The sequence below is a fragment of the Paroedura picta genome, chromosome 10, assembly GCF_049243985.1.
Source record: "Paroedura picta isolate Pp20150507F chromosome 10, Ppicta_v3.0, whole genome shotgun sequence".
NCBI classification, from domain to species: Eukaryota; Metazoa; Chordata; class Lepidosauria; order Squamata; family Gekkonidae; genus Paroedura; species Paroedura picta.
Genome location: NC_135378.1, coordinates 54,494,001 through 54,519,030, shown reverse-complemented (window position 1 = coordinate 54,519,030; position 25,030 = coordinate 54,494,001). Strand labels below are relative to the sequence as shown.

The following is a 25,030-nucleotide window of genomic DNA, read 5'->3' as shown; positions in this document are numbered from 1 at the left end:
CTAGGAAGTGTTTCTTCAAATTATGTCAAACTGCAGTCTAAAGAACTCCAGATGTTGTCTTAATGCTCCTAGTGATGATAAAAGTGCAAGAAAATAGATTAGGTTTAGTAGAATACCACATGAGGTGTAAACCACCAGTTTGCAGGACTGAAAGGGTGGTTCTTCCCTCTCCAAACTTTGGATCGAACAATAAGAACATAAAATTGCTCAAGTATGAGTAAGAGGAACTGAAAGTAGAGATATTTGTAGAAAGAAATTCCAAGTGTTTCTGTAATCCGGAAAATGAAACTACATATGGGTTTCTGATTTCTGTTACTTATGTCAAAAATATTATTTATTATTATTCACATTTCTATACCACCCCTCATGACAAGTTGTCTCGGGGCGGTTCACAATATAAAACCAATAAAATACAACATAAAAACCCTTAAATATTCAATAGTTTATAGCCAAATGATGACTTCTAACAATTCCTCAGGATAGTCCTTGTTTTCTCTCTCTGAGGTGATTTCCACCATTCCATCAGGGAGGCAGGGCTTATTCAAATTTCTCTTTCCTGTTAGCTTCCGGTAGGAGTCACCCAAGCTCAGTTCATTTCCTGCCTTCCATAGGGAGACAGCCAGTTAGGCAGTGGGCAGCCCTTCCTTTAAAAGTTTTCTATCTATTTCTCTACTATTTTTTCTCTACTATTTTACTATTTGTATGGTTTAAAGATCTGTTTGGAGTCTATTATCTGTGATCCGAGACAGAAACAGGGAGAGAAAAGTTGTTATAAGCACACTCTCCACAATAAAATTAAAGGCAGCCATTTCAAGCCTCATGGAGAAAAAGAGAGCCTGAGGCATGCAGCACCATGCTCCTATTGGAGACAGACCTGGAAGCCCCAATGGTACTGGGGGAGGCTGAAAAGTTGGCAGACACATCCTCTAGAACCGTCCCTTCCACGACTGCCAAGGAGTCTTCCCAGTCAGCAGTAAAATGCAGAAGGAGAAGCCTCCAAAATGTGAAATGAAAAAGACAGCAGTCATTTGAAAGCAGGGAAATTGCGGAGGCACATAATGTCCCTACTGAAGCAGAATTGGGCGAGGAAGATACAGTTAGCACCTCTGAGCAAAATGATATTTCTATGGATTTAATGCAAAAAATAATGCAAATGGTGAGAGCTGAATTGAAAGAAAAAAGGAGCCCTAGGCCCCATAAAGAAGTGTGTGGGGGCACAGTAGATTCCCGTCTCCAGGATGCAGCCAAGACAGTGAGTCAGGAGCACATTTTGAACTAAAGCAGTTCAAAAAAGAATATATTACAACCCTTCCAGAGTCAGTACACACTCAGATGGGAAGGGATCATCAAAAGGCAATACTGAATTTTTATCAGATGAAGAAACTGTAGAGGAAATAGAATTACCAGATCAAAATAAACATTTTTCAGCTCAGATGACTATCAATACTTATTGGGCAGATGTATGGCTGCATTAGATATTAAGCAGTCTGCAGTGGAAGAAGAGATAAATCCTAAATTAAAGCTATTACAGAATTGTTTTCACCTAAGGACCAAATTCCTAAGTTATTCCCTTTGCCTCAACATTTTGAGAGGTTATATAGAGCTGAATGGGTAAAACCAATGGCAAACAGATAGCTTCCTTAAACAGCAAAGAAATTATACCCTAATACGTGGAGAAGTTATTTCAGACACCAGTTATTGATGCAACGATTATCGCTTTGCAGACTTAGGGGTTACTATCCAAAGAGGGTGAAGGGTCTGTAAAAGACCATTTGGATAGAAAGGCAAATTATGCATTAAAGAAGACTTTTGGAGCAGTGGCTATGGCAACAAAACCAGCCATCCTCAGTTCTATTGTAGCAAGGGCTTGCATAGTATGGATGTGTAAGGTGGCCCAATTAATTCCAGAATACAGGAATCTGTCAGAAGGTGTGCAGAGGGTACTGAAAGCAGTGTCATTCTTGGCTGATGCATCTCTAGACACTTCTACTTTTACAGCCAGAGCCATGGCAATGAGTTTGGCTGCCAGAAGAACACTTCAACTGAGAGCATGGCAAGCGGATCTGAAGGCCAAATCAATTGTGACGGTGTACCCATTCTATGGTGAGAAATTACTTGGAGAGGTTTAAGAGCAGGTGTTATTGGAAACAAGAGATAAAAAGTGATGCCCAGAACCTTGAGAAGGTCTGACAGGAGGTATCAAACTGGCTCTTCTTCCACTTTTAGAACTCAAAATACCCTACCTAGGTTTCAACAGGAAGGCAAAAGACCTTATTGATAGCAAAATATACAGTCCTTTTGAGGGGGTTACAACAATAGAAAACCCAACTATAACTTCAACAAGGGAGACAAGAAGGACAGAAAACAGTAGCAGTCAAAACAATGACTTCATGGAGGTGCCGGTGGGATGCAGGCTAACCTTATTTGAAGATCAGTGGGCAGTAGAGGTGGACAGATGGTCACAGGAAGTAGCCCACAAAGGTTATGCAATAGAATTTCAGTGCCTCCCACCAGATAGGTTTGTGAAGTCTCCAAAACAAAGTCAAAAGAAAAAATGATAGTGACAAAATTGGCTATAGAACATTTACTTCAGATTCAAGCCATAGAAAGAGTGCCACAGGCAGAAAGAAAACAATGGAGATTGGAGGGCAGTGTTAGATTTCAAGTATGTGAACAAATTAAAAAAGACAAGAAGGTTTATATATATATATATATCAACTTACTTGTGGAGTCCCACAAGGAGTGGTCCTCTCTTCTATCCTATTCAATATCTTTAAGCGCCCTCTCGCACAACTGGTATGGAGGTTTGGGCTGGGTTGTCATCAATATGCCGATGACACCCAGCTCTTCCTCCTGATGGATGGCCGCCCTGACTCCTCCCCAGAAGCATTAGCCAGCTGCCTGGAAGCAGTGACGAGATGGCTGAAGCAGAGTCGTCTGAAGCTCGATCCTTCAAAGACGGAGGTCCTGTGGCTGGGTAGGAAGGGCCCATGCGAGGAAGCGCGCCTGCCTGCCCTGGATGGAGTACAGCTCTCTACGGCTGACTCCGCCAGGAACCTAGGCGTGATTCTGGATACTTCCCTTACAATGGAAGCCCAGATCACAAAGGTAGCGCGGCTGGCATTTTACCATCTCCGCCAAGCTAAACTACTAGCGCCCTACCTGGCCCCGGAACACCTAGCCACAGTGATCCATGCGACAGTCACCTCTAGACTGGACTTCTGTAACTCGCTCTATGCAGGCCTGCCCTTAGCCTTGACCCGGAAACTACAGCTGGTCCAAAACGCAGTGGCCAGGATCCTCACAGCAACACCGTGGAGGTCCCACATCCAGCCCATTCTCTACCAACTGCAGTGGTTGCCAGTTGAATTCCGGATCAGACTAAAGGTAATTACCTTCAAGGCCATTCGCGGTCAGGGCCCAGTGTACCTGAGGGACCGCCTCCCTGCCTATGCCCCTAAAAGAGCTCTGCGCTCCACTGCCACCAACCGGCTAATGGTCCCTGGCCCTAAAAAAGTCCGCCTGGTCTCGACCAGGGCCAGAGCATTCTCTGTCCTGGCCCCCACCTGGTGCAACGAGCTCCTGGAGGAGATCAGGGCCCTGACAGAGCTTAAACAATTCTGCAGGGCCTGCAAAAAGGAGCTCCTCCGCCAGTCATTTGGTTGAGATCAGGCACAACCAACAGCGAATGAAGGGCCCCCGCTCCCCCCACTTCCCCCTCTTCCCCCTTCCTCCCAGAACTCCACCAGAGTGCTCTGGACCTGTTGTGGTATTGCACTGTTCCATCGTTATATTATTTTATTATATTGTTATACTGTTACATTATTCTGTTATATGGTTACAACCACTGTTATTAATTACTGTATGTTTTAACGAAGATTGTTTCATGTATCGTTGACTAGTTTTAATGTAAACCGCCCTGAGCCTTCGGGGAGGGCGGTATCTAAATCTAAATCTATATCTATATCTATATCTATATCTATATCTATATCTATATCTATATCTATATCTATATCTATATCTATCTATCTATCTATCTATCTATCTATCTATCTATCTATCTATCTATCTATCATCTATCTATCTATCTATCTATCTATCTATCTATAAAAATTTCAACATAAGTACAATTTTCCAGGTGCCCCCAGATGTCCCTCCAAAAGAGGGACAATCTGGTCACCTTATTAAAAAAATTGCCTTGTGTTTATAAAGCATAGTGACTAACTATGTGTTTTATTGAATCCTATGAGTGTGTACTGTCATTGCTAACAGGTATCCTTGTGGTAAATGTCAAATACGGCATTTAAGCTATGAGTTTAGGTAGGTGTATATATTGCTTCTGTAGGCCAGATGATCACGTAGCTAGATGACACACTGATCCTGTACTACCTCAGTTCTCCATAGCAGGAGGATTTCCATTGGAATAGTGGCACTGTAGAAGGGTTAGCTCTACCATTTTGTTCTCATATATCCAGTATAGCTCAGAAAACACCATAGCCACTATTTGGATATCCCATGACAGTTTTCCAGCAATGTTTCTAGTTGCCTACTCAGCATTAACATTGGAATGGGGCTTCCATGCTACACATCTTGTCTGCTCTCATTTGTATCTTATTGTTGAGACTAGGTATTTTCTGCAGGTTCATATGTTCTTGTTGTTGTTAGGTGCGAAGCCGTGTCCGACCCATGGCGACCCCATGGACAATGATCCTCCAGGCCTTCCTGTCCTCTACCATTCCCCAGAGTCCATTTAAGTTTGCACCAACTGCTTCAGTGACTCCATCCAGCCACCTCATTCTCTGTCTTTTTTGTTGCTGCATTGACTTGTTTCCCAGTAATGCTGCCTCCATTATAACCACTAGGCTCTAAACTGAGTCAACAAGGGTCAGCTCAACCCCACTCAAAGTGGGAATCACAGTGTTTTTGAAGGCTTCAGTCTCCCAATGAGTCTTGTCAGGGTTCATTTTCAGTTTGTTTACTCTCAGCTATTTAATCATGGCATTCTGGCAATGACTTAGGAGGTCTATCATATCACCAGGATATTTTGAAAGATATAGAGCTGGGTGTAATCAGCATATTGACAGCATCCAATTTGAAAACTGTGCATGATTTCTCCTAAGGGATTTACACAGAGATTGAATAGCATGAGGGACAAGACTGCTGCCTTCTGAGAACTTGGCAAGGTAAATCCCGCCCTGATAAGTGGCTTGAAATGGCAACCCTTTCAGCCTCGTCAACATGGAATGATTTAAATGAATCTAGAGCACGTCCACTTTTATCTTCTGCCTCCAAATGTTTCCGCAAGATGGTGTGGTTTACTGTATTTAAGGCAGCCGATAAATCCAGTAGGAGCAACAATGAGGCATGGACATTTATGCCCACCTTTCCACTTAGAAACAGAGATGGGTTTAGTGACCTCACTATAGTGACTTTTTATGGCTGTACTTTAAATGCAATCAGCTCTTTGTTTTTATTTATAGATGTGATGTGATCATTCAGCATTTAAGCAAACTCTTATACCATTGCTTAGGGATTTTTTGGAACAATATAGTTCATTAACGTTCTTTTTTCACAAGGGAATAAGCTATTCATTAGTAGTAATTTTCCAAAACTGGCTCTGCAGATAATTGTTAAACTATTAAACTGTAGATGGTGATTTATAATGTCCATACTAGCAACGATCTCTAAGTGATCATTTTGTGCTGTCATTGAAATCGTACCTAATCTCTTGCAGCATGAAATACACTACAATGGCATGTAATGACACACATATCTTATTACCTGCTGGTAATAAGCTATCAACAAGGATGACAGTTTAATTATATAGTACATTTCCTGCTGGCAAATGACTGGTTTCCAAATATTTCTACAGTTCCTCACCAGTTTCTTAAGACAATCTAACCACAGAACTCTTGGTGCCCTAAATATATTTTCTGCTTTATTTAATATGGTGAATATGGACAATGCCAGTTTCAAAACACTCCACTGATCATTTCAAAAAGATCCTTACAATAGTTCCTCTATATATTTTTAAAATCCCCATCTGGGCGGTCCTGTTTGGTCTCTGTCCTCCGCGGTTCGGGTGCTGTCCGGAAACAGGAACCTCCTGTCCGGACACCACTTCTGGTCCAGTGGGCCAATCCGGAGGCGCCCAGCAAAGCACGTCTGGATTGGGCCGGCTCCTGGAGCACCCGCCTCCTTGAGGTCCAAGCCCTCCTTGAGGTCCGAGCCTCACTGCCAGAAGCTTTCTGGCTGGCGAGGATGACACGGACCTGGTGAAAGGCCTTAGTGGGGATGTGCACCCGGCAGGAGGAGACTTCCCCAGCTGGCTTGGCCCGCGAAGGGCTCTCGCCACATGCTGTGAGTGTTGCCAGAAAAGGAGATTTCTGTGGAGAAGCAGCACAAACATGTACTGAGCCTGAAGTAATGGATGAAGGCTGTGGTTGATCTTGTTCTTTCTTTCACATGCACCCCAACAAAAGCTACTCACAAGCATTTTCAATTGAAAACGCCTTTCAGTGGCAATAGCAGCAAAACTGGCTCACAGAACCAGAGAGAGAACAGTATCACAATAAGCTGTCTCCAAGCCTACATTTGCCTTGCTAGATCAGCAAGCAATTATTCCTATGCCAAAAGACAGGGTTTACTGTCCAGCTCAGGTGCACACAGCTCCACTTTGTAGTAATGCATGGGGCTATGCTTGTGTTACTTCATTGACTGGACATGGTGCCCCTTCCGCTCCTCACATAATAACTTGCTATAAATCTGATACCCTGGGTTTCTGAATGCCTGTTCTGTTAGTCAGCTTAAGATGCAAATATTTATGTAGAGACAACAAACAGTTTGGTAAAGCTAATCACAACCATCTGTTTCCTTCTAACTACAAAATGTAAATATTAATGAAAGAGAACAATTGTGAAACACCAACTGACAGCCATTTAAATATGATAACATCTTGGTTAAGCATTTTTAATATGTATAGGAAAACAATAGGTCTAAAAAAATACACATACTGAAAACCACTACACCTTCTGTATTTGATAGCAAAACTTCTAAGAAATGAAAAGCTAGCTGTTAGTAGGAAACTTCCCCCCTTCTGTGTTTCTTGCATTTTTCCCCCTGGTTAGGTGGACTGATTTCAATTACAATGTGACACAGAACATTCAAGTGATTTTAGAATTGCTCTAATCAGATCTCCCAGTCATTGCGTCTATTCAGTGTGATTAATTGATTTTATCGTAGAATATTCAAAATTAGGTAGACATGTAGGTTTAAGCAAAGGTATTTATTTATTATTTATTTTTATGTATTGTACTTATAGACCACCACTCTCATCCTGGCTGGCTCATGGTGGTTTACATAAAAACATAGACCTAAAAGCATAAGACCCAATAAAACCCACAGTACATCCAAAATGGCAGCATACCCATACCCACCCTCAACCCTTCCACTAGCATTTGCCATTATCCTGGTAGATGTTTGCAGGCGATTGTTAGCCCAGGGGGCCACAGACTACAAAGGCTGCAGAGGCTGCAGAGGGAGGGACCCGATCTTACTACCCCAGTCTCAACCAAATGCCTAATGGAAAAGCTCCATCTTACAGGCCCCTGCAGAACCCAGAAAGCTCCCTCAGGGCCTTCAGTTCTTCTGGGAGCTCATTCCACCAGGTTGGGGACAGGACCGAAAAGGCCCTGGCCCTGGTCTAGGACAGGAGAACTTCCTGGGGGCCCAGGACCACCAGCAGATTCATATTTGCAGAGCGAAGAGCCTCTGGTTTTGTACATAATAAGTTAATCATTAGATCAGGCTTTCTTGACCAGGGTTTCATGAAATCCTGGGGTCTCTTGATGGCCCTGGAAGGGTTTTCTGAATGGGTGAGAGTTAATTTTTAATTTTTTAAAAAAATTGTTAAACATTTGTCAGATGAGAAGACCATATATATGACCAGAAGTAGCACAATTGTGCAGAATATGGTTGGGAAGCATAGTTGTGTACACATCCACCTGTGGCCCCTCTCCTTCCCATCCCCTTCAGGCACACATCATTGGCCATTTATGGGGAGGGGCAGGTCAACTTGACCATCACCTGATAAATGTTTAACATTTTAAAATATATATATATTAAAAATAAGTCACACCCATTCAGGAGACCCTTCTAGGGTCATCATAGTCCCAGGGTTTCATAAGACCCGGTTGAGAAAGCCTGGCTTAGAGTCTGTCAAATGAGATGTGCTAATTGCTCTTCATATTAAAGTACAGTTTACTGTACACTATAGTTGCCAGCTCCATCTTGGGAACTCTTTTAGGAGTAGTGCCTGGGGAGGGCAGACTTTGTAGAGCGGAAGGAGCTCAGTAGGGATGTTATGTCATAGAGTTTGCAATCCAAAGCGTGTAATTTTGTTAGTTGGTTAGTTACACCTCCGAGCCTCACCTTGAGGTCGGTAACCCTGTATTAAAATTGTTTTAAGCCATTCTTTGTTCTGACCAAGAAATATTATGTATGCTGAAATGATACCATCATCTCCTTCCTTCCTTCCTTCCTTCCTTCCTTCCTTCCTTCCTTCCTTCCTTCCTTCCTTCCTTCCTTCCTTCCTTCCTTCCTATATAATCTGTTCTTATTCCAAACTATTGTCCAGTGTTGCTGAAGATAAAAATAAATTCCTAACAAAGGTCAGCAACTGCTTTGAATGCGTCATTCAGCCAAATAGTCCCTGCCATAAGGGAGAGATGCTGACCTCCTATTAGCAGTTAATGTATTATGTTTTGGATACCTGTATGATTAAACCATGATGTATGATTGACATCAGTGACTTTTAGCAGTAGACTCAGAGTGGCTGGTATTGTCTTACTTTTTCATCTTCACTTTGCATATGACTGACATAATAAGTCATGACACAGTATTGCCCCTTAAACTGATTGTTGCCTGCATTTATTATTAATTGATGGCATCCGAATGGAACATAGATTCATGCTTGTGCAATGGGAAGAACTCATTCATATTTATCATGTTAGCTGTATTTTCCCATATCTTCATTTTTTCAAATGTGTGCTTTACATCTTTTACAGAAATGTAAAATTCTTCTACTCATGTTGCAAGGATTGGAATAGACAGAGACAATCTCCTGATCTCTCTCCACCCCCCCCCCCGCAAAAAAACAAAAAAAAACAAGGGGAAATGGCTTTCAGATGCATGAGATTTTATGAATGTCCTTAGAAAACGATGCATAATTTATGGAGACACATAAATTGTAATTCCCTCATTTAAAATGGCCCTGATCATTCAAGGCACTGAGGGCATAATGAAGGCAAAAGTTACCTCTTAATATTCACACTGTACTGTTATGTGAGTTGGGATACCTAATAGTTTTGGAGAGATGTTAGCACTGAGTTTTGAACAGAAATAACAAAATACCAGCACTCCATTGGGCCTTCTGTGTTAACACTTAAGAAATATTACACATTTCTTTAAAGTATTTATATAACTATCTTTCCCCTAAGCATCTCAGGACACGGGGGGGGGGGGCAACAATCGTGCCAAATAAATAAATATTAAAATAACAGGCATGAAAGTTCATGAAAAACCTTATGTACTCCACTGGCACTCTGTCTTAAGCTTCACTGGAAAGCTAGGAGGGTAGACACATCCCTGACCTCTTTTGCCAGGCTGTTCTGCAAGTATGGGGAAACCAGTGAAAAAGCCTGATCCCAGACAGCTGCTTTGCACAAAAGAACACTTTATATCAGCTCTGGCTGATTCATGAGATATGACCATCCCTTGAGAAGTGTGATATGGCCACAATCATTCATATTCTGGTCACATCCAAGTTAGATTACTGTAATGCACTTCATGTGGGGCTGCCTGTGAAAACAGTTTTACTTTTACCTGGGCACCAGGCTAAAAATAATTTTTTTTAAATCCAAGCTTTTAATTGGGGTTTGTATGATCAACTTTCAAATGGTCTACTTTCTATTATGAATAGTTTTTATGCTGCTTATGTCTAATAGTTTATGTACTGTGGTTATTGATTGTCTCTTTGAGCAGAACTTGAAAAGAGGATGCATAAAAATATCTTAATAAATACTGACAATTGGTCCTAATGGGATGAACAAAGTAGCCACACAGGAACAGGCAAGGGGAAGGTGGTCCTTCAAATATGACTGTCCATCAGAGGCAAGGGCTCATTTGAATAAAGGTAGGGAACTATAATGAATGAGTCAGAGAGAAAATTACTTTGCTGCTCCTAAATGTGTTCTTCCCTTGGCAGCCTTTCTATGGAAACAGCCTTATACATGGCAGTTCAGGGGAGAGTATTGTCAGAGTCAATGGCCCTTAAGAGGAAAGGCTGGGAATGGATTTTTAAATTTGATAGTGCTGGTGCACTGTGCCAGTAGTAAGTTTCTGACTCCTCTATTGTATGTCTTTGTATATTTAGTGACAGACAACATTATATCCATTTGCAATTATGCCAGTATTTTCTTTTTTCTACCAGTTGATTATTCAAGGGTACTTTTTCTTGATTTTTGAATGAAAACACTGTGGGGCTTTCCGCACAAGGACCAACTTTGCTGAATGTTTGCAGTATGCAGAAACGCTATATTTAATAGTGAAATTTTGTCATTCCACATACCTTTAATTCTACCCAGTAGTATTGTATTCATTCCCCACATGTTTCCGGTCTTGCTGGAATCGCAACAAAGGAAGTGATATTTTTCCACACTTCTTCCCACCCCTGGCCATCATTCAAACAGAACAGCCAATGAACTGTTGTGTTCGTGTTCCCGAAAAGCCCCTTTCCCTTTAAAAACTGTTTTTAAAAACCCAAACACATCAGTTGCAACGAATATTTGTTCATTCATTGTCTCAGAAAGACCTTTTTTGCTGGTGTAGGAACTGGCGCTTAATCATTTACATGCTCTTCAAGTAACCCCCTCCGGGTGCGATTTGTGGCCGAAATTACAGCCAGTATTGAACAGGGGGCTGTATCATGCTTGGGAACTTTAAAGACACTTGCAGTAGGGTGTTTTGTTTTACTGTTAAGCACTTCTGTGGACAGACTTTAGCCGGAGAAGCCTCGCTTGTTCGTTGCTTTCGCTGTTCTAAGGGGAAAAAATGGCGATGGCGTCTCTGGAAGCTCGGGGGTGAGAGCTACATTGAGAACGCACATGTCTTTTCCGGATGTGTTGCAGGTTGTTCTCAAGAGGCTAGCGGTTTTTTAAGGGGGAATCCGCTTTTCTGGATTTCCCGAAAAGCGCTACAACTAAGCGATTTTTGCGGGAGTGTTGCAGGAGTGTTGCAGATTGTGTACAACGTCATATAGAACATTGAATTAGTAGCGTTTACCAAAGGTACGACTTCTGCTACATTTAAGTCGTGTGGAATGGCCCTGTGAATGACCAGCCTGCTAGACCTGAAAAGGCTATCGGTCTGTCTGTCTGCCATCTCTATATTCAGTTGATTTATTTTCCCTTTACTCCCAATGGATACCAAGCTCAACTGCTTTCCCTCTGTACACTTTTTAATACACTTACCTCATTTTAACCTCTTTCTTCCCAATTTTTCCTCTTCTTTGCTTCTAATGTTTGTAGTAACTGTGTTGAATGTTCTACAATACTTACTGTAGACAAAGATGTAGTCCACAATGACCCCAAGGGCTCACTAGCTATTTAAGGCAGGCAGTAACATTGAGGCACATAATTTCCTAAATAACATGACACCAGGAGGTAGAGGCTTAAAGCAGTACAAGGGGTATCGATTTTTTAAAAGTGTCTTTGGGGGCATATTATTGCAATGACTGAAAGAAAAAAAGTCCGTCCATGCTGAGCAAAAAGAAACGAAGGGAAAGAATTGTGCTTAGGTGTAACCAAGAGAGAGATTATTACTGGCAGAGGACAGAATTTAAGATGAAAGAAAAGTGATAAAGATAAGTGAACACGTTTCTAGAAAGATTGAATGGCAGAGAAAATAAGACATTTTCAGAAATTGTCCACTTCCCTTTCTAGTTTTCTTCTAGGTGTTAATTTTTCCCACATTCCAACAATATGATAAATTCAGGAAAGAAAGTATGCTTTTAAGGAAGATAGGTTTTCTTCCAAACTGAGAATAGCCATCGTGGATCAGACTGATGGTCCATCTAGTGCAGGATCCTCTTTTCAACAGTAGGTAGTTATGTGTCACAGGGGTGCCCATAAGTAGAGCCCACAGGCAACAACTCTCCCCCGCCGACTGCTCCCCAATATCTAACAAAGCACAGCACCTGCTATGCTTTAGAAATCTATCCAACTACCTTTTAGATCCATCTAAGCCAGTGGCTGTAACACATTTCATGGCAATGAGATCCACAAGTCAACTACCTGTTACGTGAAGGAGTCCATCATTTTGTCCACCTTGAATCTATTGTCAGTTAGCTTCATAGAATGATCCTGAATTCTAGTGTCAAGGGTGTGGGATAAGAATTTCTACTTACTCTCTCAACACCACACAAAATTTTGTAGACTGGCAACATGTTATTCCTTAGTTGCAGGCAAATTAGAAACTGTAATCAAACATAGAATTGTTAGATGGAGAAAGCCTGCTGAGGGAAAATCACTATTGCTTGTGCAAAGGAAAGTCTTGTCTCATTGATCTTTTGGAGTTCTTTGAGAAACTGAACAAGCATGTAAACAGTGACTGAGTATACATTATATACCTGGATTTGAAGAGTCTTTACCTCACCAAAGACTCCTAAGTAAACTTAGCAATCATGAGATAAGAGAATGGTTTCTTATATGGATTAAAATTACAGGAAACAAAGAGTAGAGTTTTCACAATGGAGGAAAATAAGTTGTGGTGTCCCACACTGAGGAAGCTCTGATGTAATGCCCCAGGCTTAGGGCTCCCAGCTCTGGGTTGGGAAGGCCTGGAGACTTTGGGGGTAGAGCTGGGAGTGGGTGGGATTTGGGGTGGGGAGGGACCTTATTGGGGTATAATGTTATGGAGTTCTTTGTTTCTTCTTCTTCCTGATTCAAATGTACATGAGAAGATGTCTATTTTCAGATACACAATACAAAGTCCCGCCCCTTTCTGGCTCTGTCCGGCTGCAGCTGGTCGGACACGGCTTTCCATCAGCACTGTTGCATCATCCTCTTACTTGATAAGATTCTCTCCCCGATCCTACTACCACTTCACTCATTGCAAAACATGCATTAATAAGGAAACACACCATTGAAAATTTGGGGTAGTCTTTGGAAAGTAAATTTCATTCCATTTTTCCCTTTCTGTTATTAGATGCTAACAGTTTGATTAAATTCTTCATAATTGATTTTTTTTACAGAGAGCTAATGACTGAAAACTAGACATCTTCTTTCATTGACTCCGATATTTTACAGTAAGTTTTATGACTTCATAATTTTTTTTGTTAGGTAATAACTTGGATTGTGTAGAATTACAGTTTATTTATTTATCATTTACAGGCTCTTACTTTGGAGTTTTTATTGGCTGCTGTACATATTTTATATTTGTTAAGAACTGATGTGTGTTAAAACCAGACCTTTGAAGAAGGTCCTATAAGGGCCAAAATGCATTGGTCTATTGATTCACATACTGGTTTGCAATAGCCTATGGGCTGGATGTATCTCTTAAATTCCTATAGTTATTTTTTAAAAATTGTGCACAATAAAAGTAATATAATTTTAACAACAGTACAGACATTCAAGAGCCTCTTGTGGCGCAGAGTGGTAAGGCAGCCGCCTGAAAGCTTTGCTCATGAGGTTGGGAGTTCGATCCCAGCAGCCGGCTCAAGGTTGACTCAGCCTTCCATCCTTCCGAGGTCGGTAAAATGAGTACCCAGCTTGCTGGGGGGGTAAACGGTCATGACTGGGGAAGGCACTGGCAAACCACCCCGTATTGAGTCTGCCATGAAAACGCTAGAGGGCGTCACCCCAAGGGTCAGACATGACTCGGTGCTTGCACAGGGGATACCTTTACCTTTACCTTTTTACAGACATTCAACCTTTGTAGGTCCTAACTGTTACCAGTTGGGTTTTTATTGTTCCAGTTCTAGCCCCCTACCCTTTTGGTTTTTAAAGATGGTAAAACACCTGGTGGGCAATGTTTGTGACCTGGGCCTCCATGGATAGGAAGAAACCCAGGAGCACACCCAGGCTCTTGACAGTAGCCAATGTTGTTAACTGGACTCCCTCAGGAGCCAGGAGTTGCATTGCTTCACCTGTCCTTCCTTCACTACTGGCATAGATATTTGGCTCTGATTACAGGGAAGAATTCCTCCCATGTTTTTGGCATGCTTTTGGAGTTTCTTTTAACTCAGATACACAACATGCCTTTTCATTTAAAATACTTTGTACGCAATTAAAAAAATGAACAGCCACTAAAAATGCGAAGTACTCCTCTGAGCAAAGATGCTGAGCAAGTAACTTCATGAGTATAACAAGTGGACCTGGATTTTAATATAACAATAGATGTATGCAAATATATAGCTGCTGCAATTAAACATCATTTGTTTTAATGAATATGGAACAGCAATATCTTTTGATGATATCGCTGTCTTTTCCTGGTTGAACAGCCTATTGGATCTGAGACCTAGATGGGATGGAATATAATAAGGTTTGGCCAGTCAGCACTCTGATTCCCGGAGAAGCATAATCATCATCTTCTGGAAACAAGAAGAAGTGGTTCCTCTTAGATTTGATTCAGTTCGAGATCTTGTTTATAATTCCATAAAAGGGTAGGCAGATTTCCCACTCAAGCTTTGTGCATCGATATTCACCCCAATTGTGTTTATTCTTACCTTTGTAGTTTTCTGGCTCCCCTAGCTATGAGTTTCATGACAGCTGGCTCAGCAATGGGTAGTAGATATACTGCTACTGCTTTCCTAAGGAAAGTTGTGTGACTCAGCCAGTCACTTTCTGCATCATGTGAGGATGAAGTCCCTAAAGGTGACAATGTGGATCTTTCAGAACACACAGTAGGTCCAAAAAATGAATGCCATTTTCAGTAAGTACTAAAAGTAAACCAACAAACAGTTTTGAAAAGGCAGTACCTTAAATAGCAACTTGAGCTTGTGAGTTAATAATTTTTTTTTAAAAGCAATCTCAAGACTCTAGTATTGGCTGTCCTCCACAGACTGAGGATGCACAGTGTGTCAGAAATAATATTAACAACCATATTTTTATCAAAAAAAAAATTTAAGGGTGAAAGATAATCATTGTGCATTTTTTATCTCAGCACTGGTAGCTAGACAGAATTAATTAATTATGCCATGTATTGAAGGAATTAGGCTATTCTAGTTAATTTTGCCTGGTAGCATAACATAACAGAAACTGAGAATTTGATTCCACTTTCTGAGTTCCCGGGTCAGGCATTTGAGCTGCTTCCTTTTTGGTTCACCAGGCAGCTAAAAGATGTTTATCACTTGGATGGAATTTAACAGGCTCCAAAACGATTTAACCTCTCTCACCTCATATATAGTTTAAATTAGAGAAGGATTATTCACCATTTGAAACAGCTAGTAAAGGTCCATGTTCAAAACTAAAATATAAATGAATATTGTACAAATGGGGAGCTTGGCCGAAATTGCGCATGCACGGCACGTTCGCACGTGCGCACATACGCAAAAGTGTCGCGCGTGCGTGATTCCGGCCGCGCATGGCGCATGTGTGCAATGCGCGGGAGCAGGCGTGCATGCACGGCATGTGCGGGCGGGCAGTTGCCCTGCCAGTCCCCAGCCTCAAAAAGGTTGGGGACCACTGTTATAAAGGTTTGCTTTCTATTCCTCCTTGCCTATCCCCCCTTCAGCTGCTGGTTCTGTGACAGAGTAATGATCTTGCCTTGTGCTTGTACGGCTGTTTTTATGTTTTCGCCCTCCTTTCTTAGTTTATCTTACAAAAGCCCCCAAGACCGTTTACACGTAACAGGAACCGTTTTGTCAACTTATGATACTGAAGTTATTCAACATTTCTTTGGCATACTGTCTAGTTAGGAGACGTTTATGAAACCCTTTAGGGCTGTGGTACCTTAGTCCTCAAAGGGAATCTTGAGTCTTAATCTTTTATTGTCAATTCCTTTAAATTCAGAAATAATCTACAGCAAGTTGTGCCAGTGGGCTCCATAGCACCCACCAACCCCCTTCCTCGTGCCCTCAAGTTTTTTTTTTTAGAAAGTGGACAAGGCCAGGTGGGCCTTTTGCCTAGCAAAGTTTTTAATGAGACATTCAAGATTTGCTTGGCTGTGTACAACACTGTGTGACTAAAGGTAAGTTGCAGCAGCCATTGTGTGGCAGCCATTTTATGTCTGTGCTAGAATTTCAAGGGTGACCATGAAGTTGGGAACCCCTGACCTAGAGCATGAACACAATCACATAATTGTGACTATTAACTGTGTACCTGAAAGTACACAGGGTACTGCATTTGGCTTTCATCTGGTATGCAGTGATGTTCAGGATGATACATTATCAGAAGTGTGGCCAGAACGAAAAATCAACCACCAGGAGTTCTGAAAATATTTAGTCATCACATTGTGACTGTTATTATTACTATAACTCCTGCCCATAGATATATGCAGTGCTGATTTGTTCTGCAGTGTCCTATTTGGAGACACACTACCAAATTCTACATGCAGACAGGCAGATTCTATATCTGTGAAATTACAAAGATGGCTCCCACTTAGAATGCCCTTTTCACACAATATCTCCCTTCCATCCAGTCATATTTTCATGTACAGATCATGGAATAATTTATCTTTGTGAAATTGTGTAAGATGAGAACTAAGCATAAGGAGAACATTTTGTTTCCAATGATTTTCTACTAAGTTGGAGCTAATGACTTTCTTCAGGTAAGACTTTCTCCAAGGAAAGTTTTAACAGAAGGGAGTAATTAGATCCATCCTCTGGATTGTTTGAGTGGTTATGACTTTTAAAAATTCAGTTTTTAGATTTCAATCATATTTTCAGGAATATACAACATAATTATATGACTTCCTTAATAAATAAGAAACTTATGTTTTAAAAGCCCAATACTGATTCTTTTTATATGCTTCCTTTTGTGTTTCAATAACTCTTTGAATTGTGTCTTTCAGAAAAGAATGCTCACCTACAGTAGCAAGTATATATAATTATGAACAGTTATTTCCTTCCTTCCTCTTTGAATAACAAGCCCACATTTACTGTCTTTATCCTTTGGTAATTATGTTTTCTAATAGTAAAAACAGTCTTGTTATTTGCCTGTGTGTCCCACAGCAGTGTAAATCCCCTGTGTTCTAAGATAAATTATAACCATTTCAAAGAATCAAGTTTTAGAAACATTGTAAGCTGTTCCATATAATGAGCCTACAGTATTGTAATATGTATATGAAATTCTCATGTGCACTATTGAATAGGGAGTAGGGGAGTATGACTGTAACATACACATTCTTACATAGGAGAAAATCCCATTGAGCTCAGTAGAATTTACTTCTGAGACCAGCTGCTAGTCTAAAAACACTTTTTCTGAAAGTAAGCCTATTGAATAAAAAAGGCCTTACTTTTTGAGTAGATCATTGCAAATTAGCTTCTTGTGTTAGACATCCATTGCTTGGGTCCCCTTTGGTATAAATGAAGTAAATAAATAAATATGAACTAGGAGTGGAAAGGGACAAATGTGGACACTTATAAAACGTTTTATGATCAGTAGAGTACTCCCTATGAATGATGCATTTGATATTTATAATATGGTTTCATAATCAGCCTTATATGCCATGTGTACCATGTGCTCAGTTCTGTATTGATTTTTGTGTTACTACTTTTTAATTTTTTGCACAAATGTATTGTAATATATTTTCATTATTTTGTTTGAACTTAGCGCATATCTACTACAAGTAGCATATCTACAACAAGTACAGACCTGTCATAATGTTACTTTGCATGCTGTGCTTACAGACCTGAAAAAAATTAAAAGCTGCTCCAAGGTAAGGTGACAAAATAGTTATGGTTAGGTAGAAAAATGTGAACTGATACTGTTTGAAACAGAAAGAAAAGTGGTAACAAGGAAGGGAAATATAAATTCTTTATGCCAAGACCTCTCTAATAAAAGAACAAAAAGAAAGATAAATCCAGTGCAAACATTTTTCTTTAAAAAAACAATTATTTTAAATTTGCTTTTAAAATCTGCCATTAGTTAAGCACATATGCTGTGTTAATAAGTCCTCATGAAATAACTTTGAGCAGTAATGCCTGAAGTAAAACATGTTCCTCTGTGTTTGACCCAGTAGGGGTCTCTCTCTTTCTCTTGTGGTGCCCCAATCTTGCTGGGTTAAAGAGATCAAAGCCATGTTAAACAGCAATAAATATTTGTCTGCCAGTAGGGCAAAAAAAAAAAAAAGACATCAAAGTTTACCCATTTTACTAGAATTTCACTACGAATTTTCTAATTGTATAGCAACAACATCCTTTAACTCATACACATGACCATTCAGTGGAAAAAATAGCAAACAATTTATTTTAAAATCCATATGCAAATCTCTTCCAAAATAAGTGTTATTTAATGTTCTTTTATGATATAAGACTCCTTCAGGTAGAGAAAAGTGCATATAAGAACCAACTCTTCTCCTTCTCCTTCTCCTTCTCCTTCTCCTTCTTCTACCACTCAAAATCAGGTGATAGCATGATTTCGTTAAGTTGAATAAAAAAGATATGAAATCAGTTGGAAATAAATATACCTTTTTGTAGTCACATGTATTGAAAGTCCAGCAATCATACATGATATATGCTACATGTGATCCTCCCAATATATGTGATTGCCGTATTATCAAAGGGATCTGAAAATCTGAAGGTTTGAGATAAAATGGTGATCATGCATATGTGGAGGATCCCATGTTCCCGGCCCTAGGGAAGCACGCCTAGCCTCGACCAGGGCCAGGGCCTTTTCGGTCCTGGCCCCCACCTGGTGGAATGAGCTCCCGGGTGAGCTGCGGGCCCTGCGGGACCCTTTAACATTCCGCAGGGCCTGCAAGACGGAGCTCTTCCGCCAGGTCTATGGTTGAGGCTGGGGCTGCCGGGGTACATCGACTGCTCTCCCCCGGGCTTCTTGAACATCGTTGACCTCCTTCTCCTCCACCCCCCCCTTTTTTAGGAATGGGGGTAGGAAGGGGATCTTATTATTGTGCTGCCATGTTGTGACATTTTAAAGTCTTTTAATGGGAGTTTTAATGGGTTTTTTAAGATATTGTAACCCGCCGCGAGCCATTTGGGAGTGGCGGGAAATAAATCGAAATAATAATAATAATAATAATAATAATGTAGCACATGCTTGTGGTATGTGTGATAAAATGTAATGACTGAAAAGGGCTTATATTATAGCCAGAACTTTGCATCCAAGACTATATAAAAAAGACATTCCCATTTGTAGGAGGACAGTAAGTCAAGCTTATGAATCTTTAAAATATTATTTTAGTCCTTATAAAATTTGCTTCTACTTGTGAAAATAACATCACTTTGTCTAAAAGCATAATTCAGTATTGAAAAGATTCAGTTCATATTGCGGGACAGATACACTGAAGAATTGCTTGACTTTGGTCTCCCCCAAATTTCAAATCTTGTGTTAATATTAGTAGCTTCTATACCATACCAGTCAGATGTTAAGGCATTCTTAAAATGTGCTAAATCCACTTTTTCAGTGATTCCTAATTTGAGCCCTTGAAATAATAACTTAGTCGGGGGTGGGGTGGGAAATGAAGTATTGTTACACAATTCTGGAACAGTTACTTACATAGCAAATTATATTCTGCCCAGTTCTTTGCAGCCAACACATTCCACATTCCACAATACGTTGAAGACTATGGAACCAAATTGGGGCTGAATTGCAGGAATGAACGGCAAATTCCTAAAGCTCTGCTTAATAAGAAGAATCATACTCTATTGGCTAAAACTGTCAATGTCCATCTGTGTTATAGTTATCTGTATTTATTTGAATTTTTATGCCAGTAAAGGTTACCTATAACTATAGTGAATTCTTTTGCATTTTAGATTGATGCCTCTTTATATACTGCAGAAATGACTGATGTAAGTACTTTATTTACTGTTTATAAAAATATGTAGTGTTATACCTACAGCCTTTAGTCCAATGAGTCTTTTGAACAGATATGAATATAAGATGTAGATAAGTTGGATGTGAATTCTTAAATACTAACACATTTACTGGGATGTAAACTAAAGCCCACTTTCCTAGATGCAATATATTGCCTTTTAATTTATAACTAATGTATGGTTCACTCCTAATCAATCAAACTGTAGGGCTTGCTCCAACTCCCTTGAAAATTAAACATTTCACCTTCCTGGATTCCCAATTGGTCTGGAGCTAAGACCCCCCCCCCCCACACACACACAAGCAACAGAACAAGGCTTAAAACTCTGTAGTTGAGAAATTTTATCCTGTGGTATTGTATCCTGTGGTATTGAATTTCTGATTTAATCTGTAATTTCCTCAATGATCAGCTATTTGGCAGGCTCTTTGGGACCCCCTCCCCAGTTCAAAGCAGCCCCTCCAGACCCCAAGCTGATCCTGTGGAGATCTCCACATGATCAGCTGTTTGGTGGGCTCTGTGGGGAGGTGGTTTGAACCAGGGGCCCCAGCAGACCTAAACCTATCCCGTAGATTGAGTTTTCTCTGTAGCATCAGCTGTTTGGCAGGCTTTTAAATGAATCTTGTGTCTGGGAGCTGAAAGAACATTTTTTGAATTCCAATACCATGCCAGTGTTCGGATTTAGGAATATCAGCAATTACCAATACTTTTAGGGTCCAATATACTTGAGCCCAAAAAATACTGGAGGGTTTTTTTTTTTTTTTGCACATGCCTCTCTTAACATTACAAGATTTTCTACAAGTTTCAGCATCCAGTGTCATCTGTTATCAGATGACAACATAGATTATTCTAGGTTGAGTTCATATATAGTCAAAATAGAGAGTATGAATGTGTGAATGTAACATAAAATTGTTAGGCACAATTTGTTGAGAAACTAATAGGCTTCTTGCATATCCATGCTGTATCTGTACTTGTACCTGTATGTGTACTTAACTCAGAATTCTAAACAGTCCCTGCCCCCTAATTTTAATCCAAGACTGGGCCAAATTTGCCAGACTTTGGTGGTGTGAAGATTTATTTTTCAGCATAAACTACCTCACCGGCGTATTGTGATGATAAAATGGAGAAGAGAATGATACAAGCTGACATTTGGGGAGAAAGGTAGTATAAAGGAAGTTAAATATATTTAAAAATGGGTGCTGAGCAGCAAGTCCTGGGATATGTGGTCACCCTTTTCAGGTTCAGTGGCTGCTGCTCAGTAGTGGGAGTGGTGGTGCCTGGGTTCAGTACTTGGATACATCCAGAAGCCTCTTGTAGGTCTGGCAAGATCACCAGCATAGGATAAGGATGCAATGTTCGAGTCTAACCTTCCTGTTTTAGTGTTGTAAGGCCACTGACATTTTTTCCTAGATTGAATGTAAAGCATCAGTCATGAATTGCTTTATCCTTGAAATGGATGTAATTTTCTACGAATCTAAGTACGGAAGTGATAAGAAATTCACCAATCATGTGCATAATGTGCTAAAAAATATTCGCTCAGTTCCAGTCAAAAATCAGGTAAGTGACACACAGGGGGAAATACATGTTGCACTGTTTTCAGTTGTGCACAAGAAAATTCAGTTAACATCTTTCCCTATAAGCATCTCTATGCTTCTAAGAAACAATAAAATTATTTGAAGAGGTGAGTAAATATGTATTTGTCCATGTGCCTCACAAGCTGCAAAACTGGAAGAGCTGCTTTAATAGAGTAAAGGCGTGCTTTTTTATTCATACCACTCTTTCTTCTTAGAATTTAAGAAGATTTTCCCCATTATGAGTCACTTCTTCCTTTTTGCTGAAAAGTACTAGTATGAAAATTACATAGACTTATTAGCATTATTTCTTTATGTTTTTGTCATTTACCTTCAAAAGGAAACTATTACAGAATACTTTGAGTTTGTTCTCTATTTCCTTAATATTTTCATATGACAGACATGTAGAGTATCATGTTAACATTGTATGTCTATTATTGCAGTCCCAAGCAGAATGGCATCCTTCTAAATCTATGGAAATAAATATTTTTGAAGGCGGCTATAATTCTGTTTAGGCTTGCACTGTATATGTATATTCTATTTCACCTAATAAAATTCTGAGTTGGTATTGGCATGATCTGATCTTCATTCTATACTCAGCTAATTTGTCCACTACATTTAGGAAGTCACATCTTAAATTATATTGTACAATTGTCATTGTAGTAGAGGGTTGGATCCAGGGTAAATTTTCTGCTAATGGAAGAGGTACTTTAATTTTCACCAGTTGCCTCTTCTTGCTACAGACCCCTAGTTTGCCTTTCATGCTGTTCCTGAGGAAGCTAGCCCTGGAAAGATTACTATTTGTATAATTTCCAGCTATATTGTCTTATCTGGATAGCAATTTCTGGCAATTCTGTCCTGGAATAATGTTAGGTGAGGGCAAATTGAAAAAAAACTGGACCTCTCAACCTTTACAGAATGTTGTGGCCTACTATAAACTCCTGTAATCTGTTCCACACAAATCACACTGGTTATCCCTATCAGAGTTCTATATGCCTTTTGAGGACCATTGATCAGCTGTTTGGCATGAGCTGCTTTAAGAATGGCTCCTCCTCTTCTCTGTGTCTGCTGCAGACTCCTTTCTCCTCATAACATTTGCCCTCTAGACCAGCCTTTCTCAATCTTTTTACCATTGAGAAACCTTTGAAACCTTCTTCAGGCTTCAAGAAACCCTGGAAGTGATGTCAGGGGGCCACGCCTTCCTGACACCCCCTCCCCACAGAAATCATGTCACCAGAAGTCACAGTGCAGAAATAGAAGGCCATATCACCGAATAATTTTTATTTTATTTTTTATTTTTTTTAAATATATAAATAATTAACTCTTACCCAATCTGTAAAACCATTCCAGGGCTGTTACAAAACCCCAGGGTTTCACAAAATCCTGGTTGAGAAAGCCTGCTTTATACTGTTGAAACTGGGTCTCTGCAGCTGTCAGGCTCAAGCTTTTCATACTTTCCTTTCAGCAATCCCAGTGGAGAAATGATTTACTCTGTAGAACATGTGGTACATTGACTGTTTATAAGCATGTTAACAATGGAGAAACAGTGTTTTAACCTATATCGTATTTAAGCACATGGTTTTAACAATGCTATACTGAGAGTTCCCTACATTTTAAAATTGCTGCTAATTATCCCTGAAGAGAACAGTGATTTGGACCGAGACATGCCAAGGGGAAAGTGTTTTACTTTCTTCTCCTGTGCGATTTTCTAAATAAAAGCCTACAATACACATCCTCCTACCATAATAAGTTCTAAAGGAAAAGAAAGATGGCTCGTTCTTGACATCTTTCATTTTTAGAGCCAGTTATAATGTGGGGATCTTCAATTCCATCTGTGAAGCTGCATAAGGGGACAAATTTTTAAATCCCTTAACCTCTTCCCATTTCCATTACATTTAAAAACACCAGTTATTGATGTCCCCAAATCTCATTCAGTTTTAACCTTAATATATCATAAATTGCTTCCTTGAACAAGGACTGTGAAAACTAATGATAGAATTTTAAAAGGGTTTTTTAACATATATTCTTCAGTAGTTATAGCAATTATTTCTGTTAATGAGAATGATTCACCTGATCCAAATAGCGCATTGCATGTGTCTCCTTGTTCCCCCTCTACTTTTGTGTGTGTTAATAGCAATGTGCTTTACTTTTCATTTTTGCAGAGCAACAAAACATCCACGTGTCAGAAATGTGAAACATTTGGAGAGAAGAAATGTACAGAATTTATAAAAAGATTTGAAGATTTTATAAAACAATTTTATGCTGAACTAAAAGCGAATGAAAAATGTTAACACACTGTCAAGAAAGCATAAAACAGGATTATAGTGTAACAGAAAGGACCTCAAAATTAAAAAAAACATACAATGGGGACAAAGTAGAATTGTATTGGTGCCTTTAATCTTTGGGATTTTTTAAAAATAACATTTACAAAGCAGGAGTAAACTTATTATGATACTAAAATAAATAAATATTTGTTCCTGGCTGTGTGGGTATGCGCATGTGTGTGCGAATTAGGAAATGGTCAGTTTGAGCAACTTCAAGGCCATACATGGTCTGGGCCCAACATATTTGTGGGACCATCTATCTCCCTATGAACCCCACAGAGCCTTGCCTCTGTGAGTACTAATAAACTAGTGATCCCTGGCCTGTGTGAAGTCTGTCTAGAACAGGACCGGGGCCTTTTCATTCCTGGAATGAGCTCTCAGATGAGCTGAGGGCCCTGCCAGAACTTTCCCAATTCTGCAGGGCCTGTAATATAGCTCTTCTCCCAGATATTTGGCCAAGGCTAGGGCTGGAAGATCTATGGACCCCCCTCTTCTCTGTATGCCTCTGATATCTGAGGCAACATTACATCTTACCATCCACCGGTGGCACTACTGTATCTACTATATTCTATCATTCTCTTGTGGAACGGGTTAGGTATTGGGTTCGCTGAGCCGAATAGGAATTAAATTGGGAGGAGGGGAATCTTTGATTGGCTTACTCTGCCACTGTTTTTGTTCTTGTTTGTATTTCTCTGTACTTTTGTTATTGTTGTATTGTAATTTATTGGAAACTTGATGTAACTTGTAATCCACCAGAAGCCAGCCTGACCAAGTGTGGTGGGAATTAAATCGAATAATTAAATAAAAATAAACATATATAGTAAGAAATGTAATAACAATTGAAATATTGTCAATAAAATTGGAGAGTAATTTTCTATTCTTCATCTAGACTGACTCTTTTGTGTGTTTAATTTTTAAAAATAATATGAATTCTTTTAGAGTCCCTAATATACCATGTTCATTTATCAGGGACATATTTCCAGTAGATTTCATATGATTACGCCTAAGATAAGAGCTTGAATTATGAGGCTAGATTTGTCTGATACATGATTTGATTCTTTGAGCATTTAATGATTTATTCTGATTAAA

At 39.8% G+C, this 25,030-nt stretch overlaps 1 protein-coding gene across 4 annotated transcripts in view; it reads left to right on the top strand.

Moving 5' to 3' along the window:
- Window positions 1–24,829, top strand: part of IL15 (interleukin 15) — a 30,367-nt gene extending 5,538 nt beyond the window's left edge. The window contains exons 2-8 of one of the 4 annotated variants that reach the window (XM_077300223.1): window positions 13,310–13,363; window positions 16,068–16,245; window positions 17,068–17,093; window positions 17,829–17,934; window positions 19,991–20,026; window positions 21,457–21,603; window positions 23,780–24,829. In XM_077300223.1, the coding sequence (XP_077156338.1) occupies window positions 17,074–17,093; window positions 17,829–17,934; window positions 19,991–20,026; window positions 21,457–21,603; window positions 23,780–23,908 (438 nt within the window). In that variant the 5' untranslated portion in view covers window positions 13,310–13,363; window positions 16,068–16,245; window positions 17,068–17,073 and the 3' untranslated portion in view covers window positions 23,909–24,829. Of the gene's footprint in view, window positions 1–13,309; window positions 13,364–16,067; window positions 16,246–17,067; window positions 17,171–17,828; window positions 17,935–19,990; window positions 20,027–21,456; window positions 21,604–23,779 lie in introns of all 4 variants that reach the window. The other 3 variants (XM_077300222.1, XM_077300224.1, XM_077300221.1) reach the window with 3 other exon arrangements.
- The last annotated feature ends 201 nt before the right edge of the window (window positions 24,830–25,030 follow it).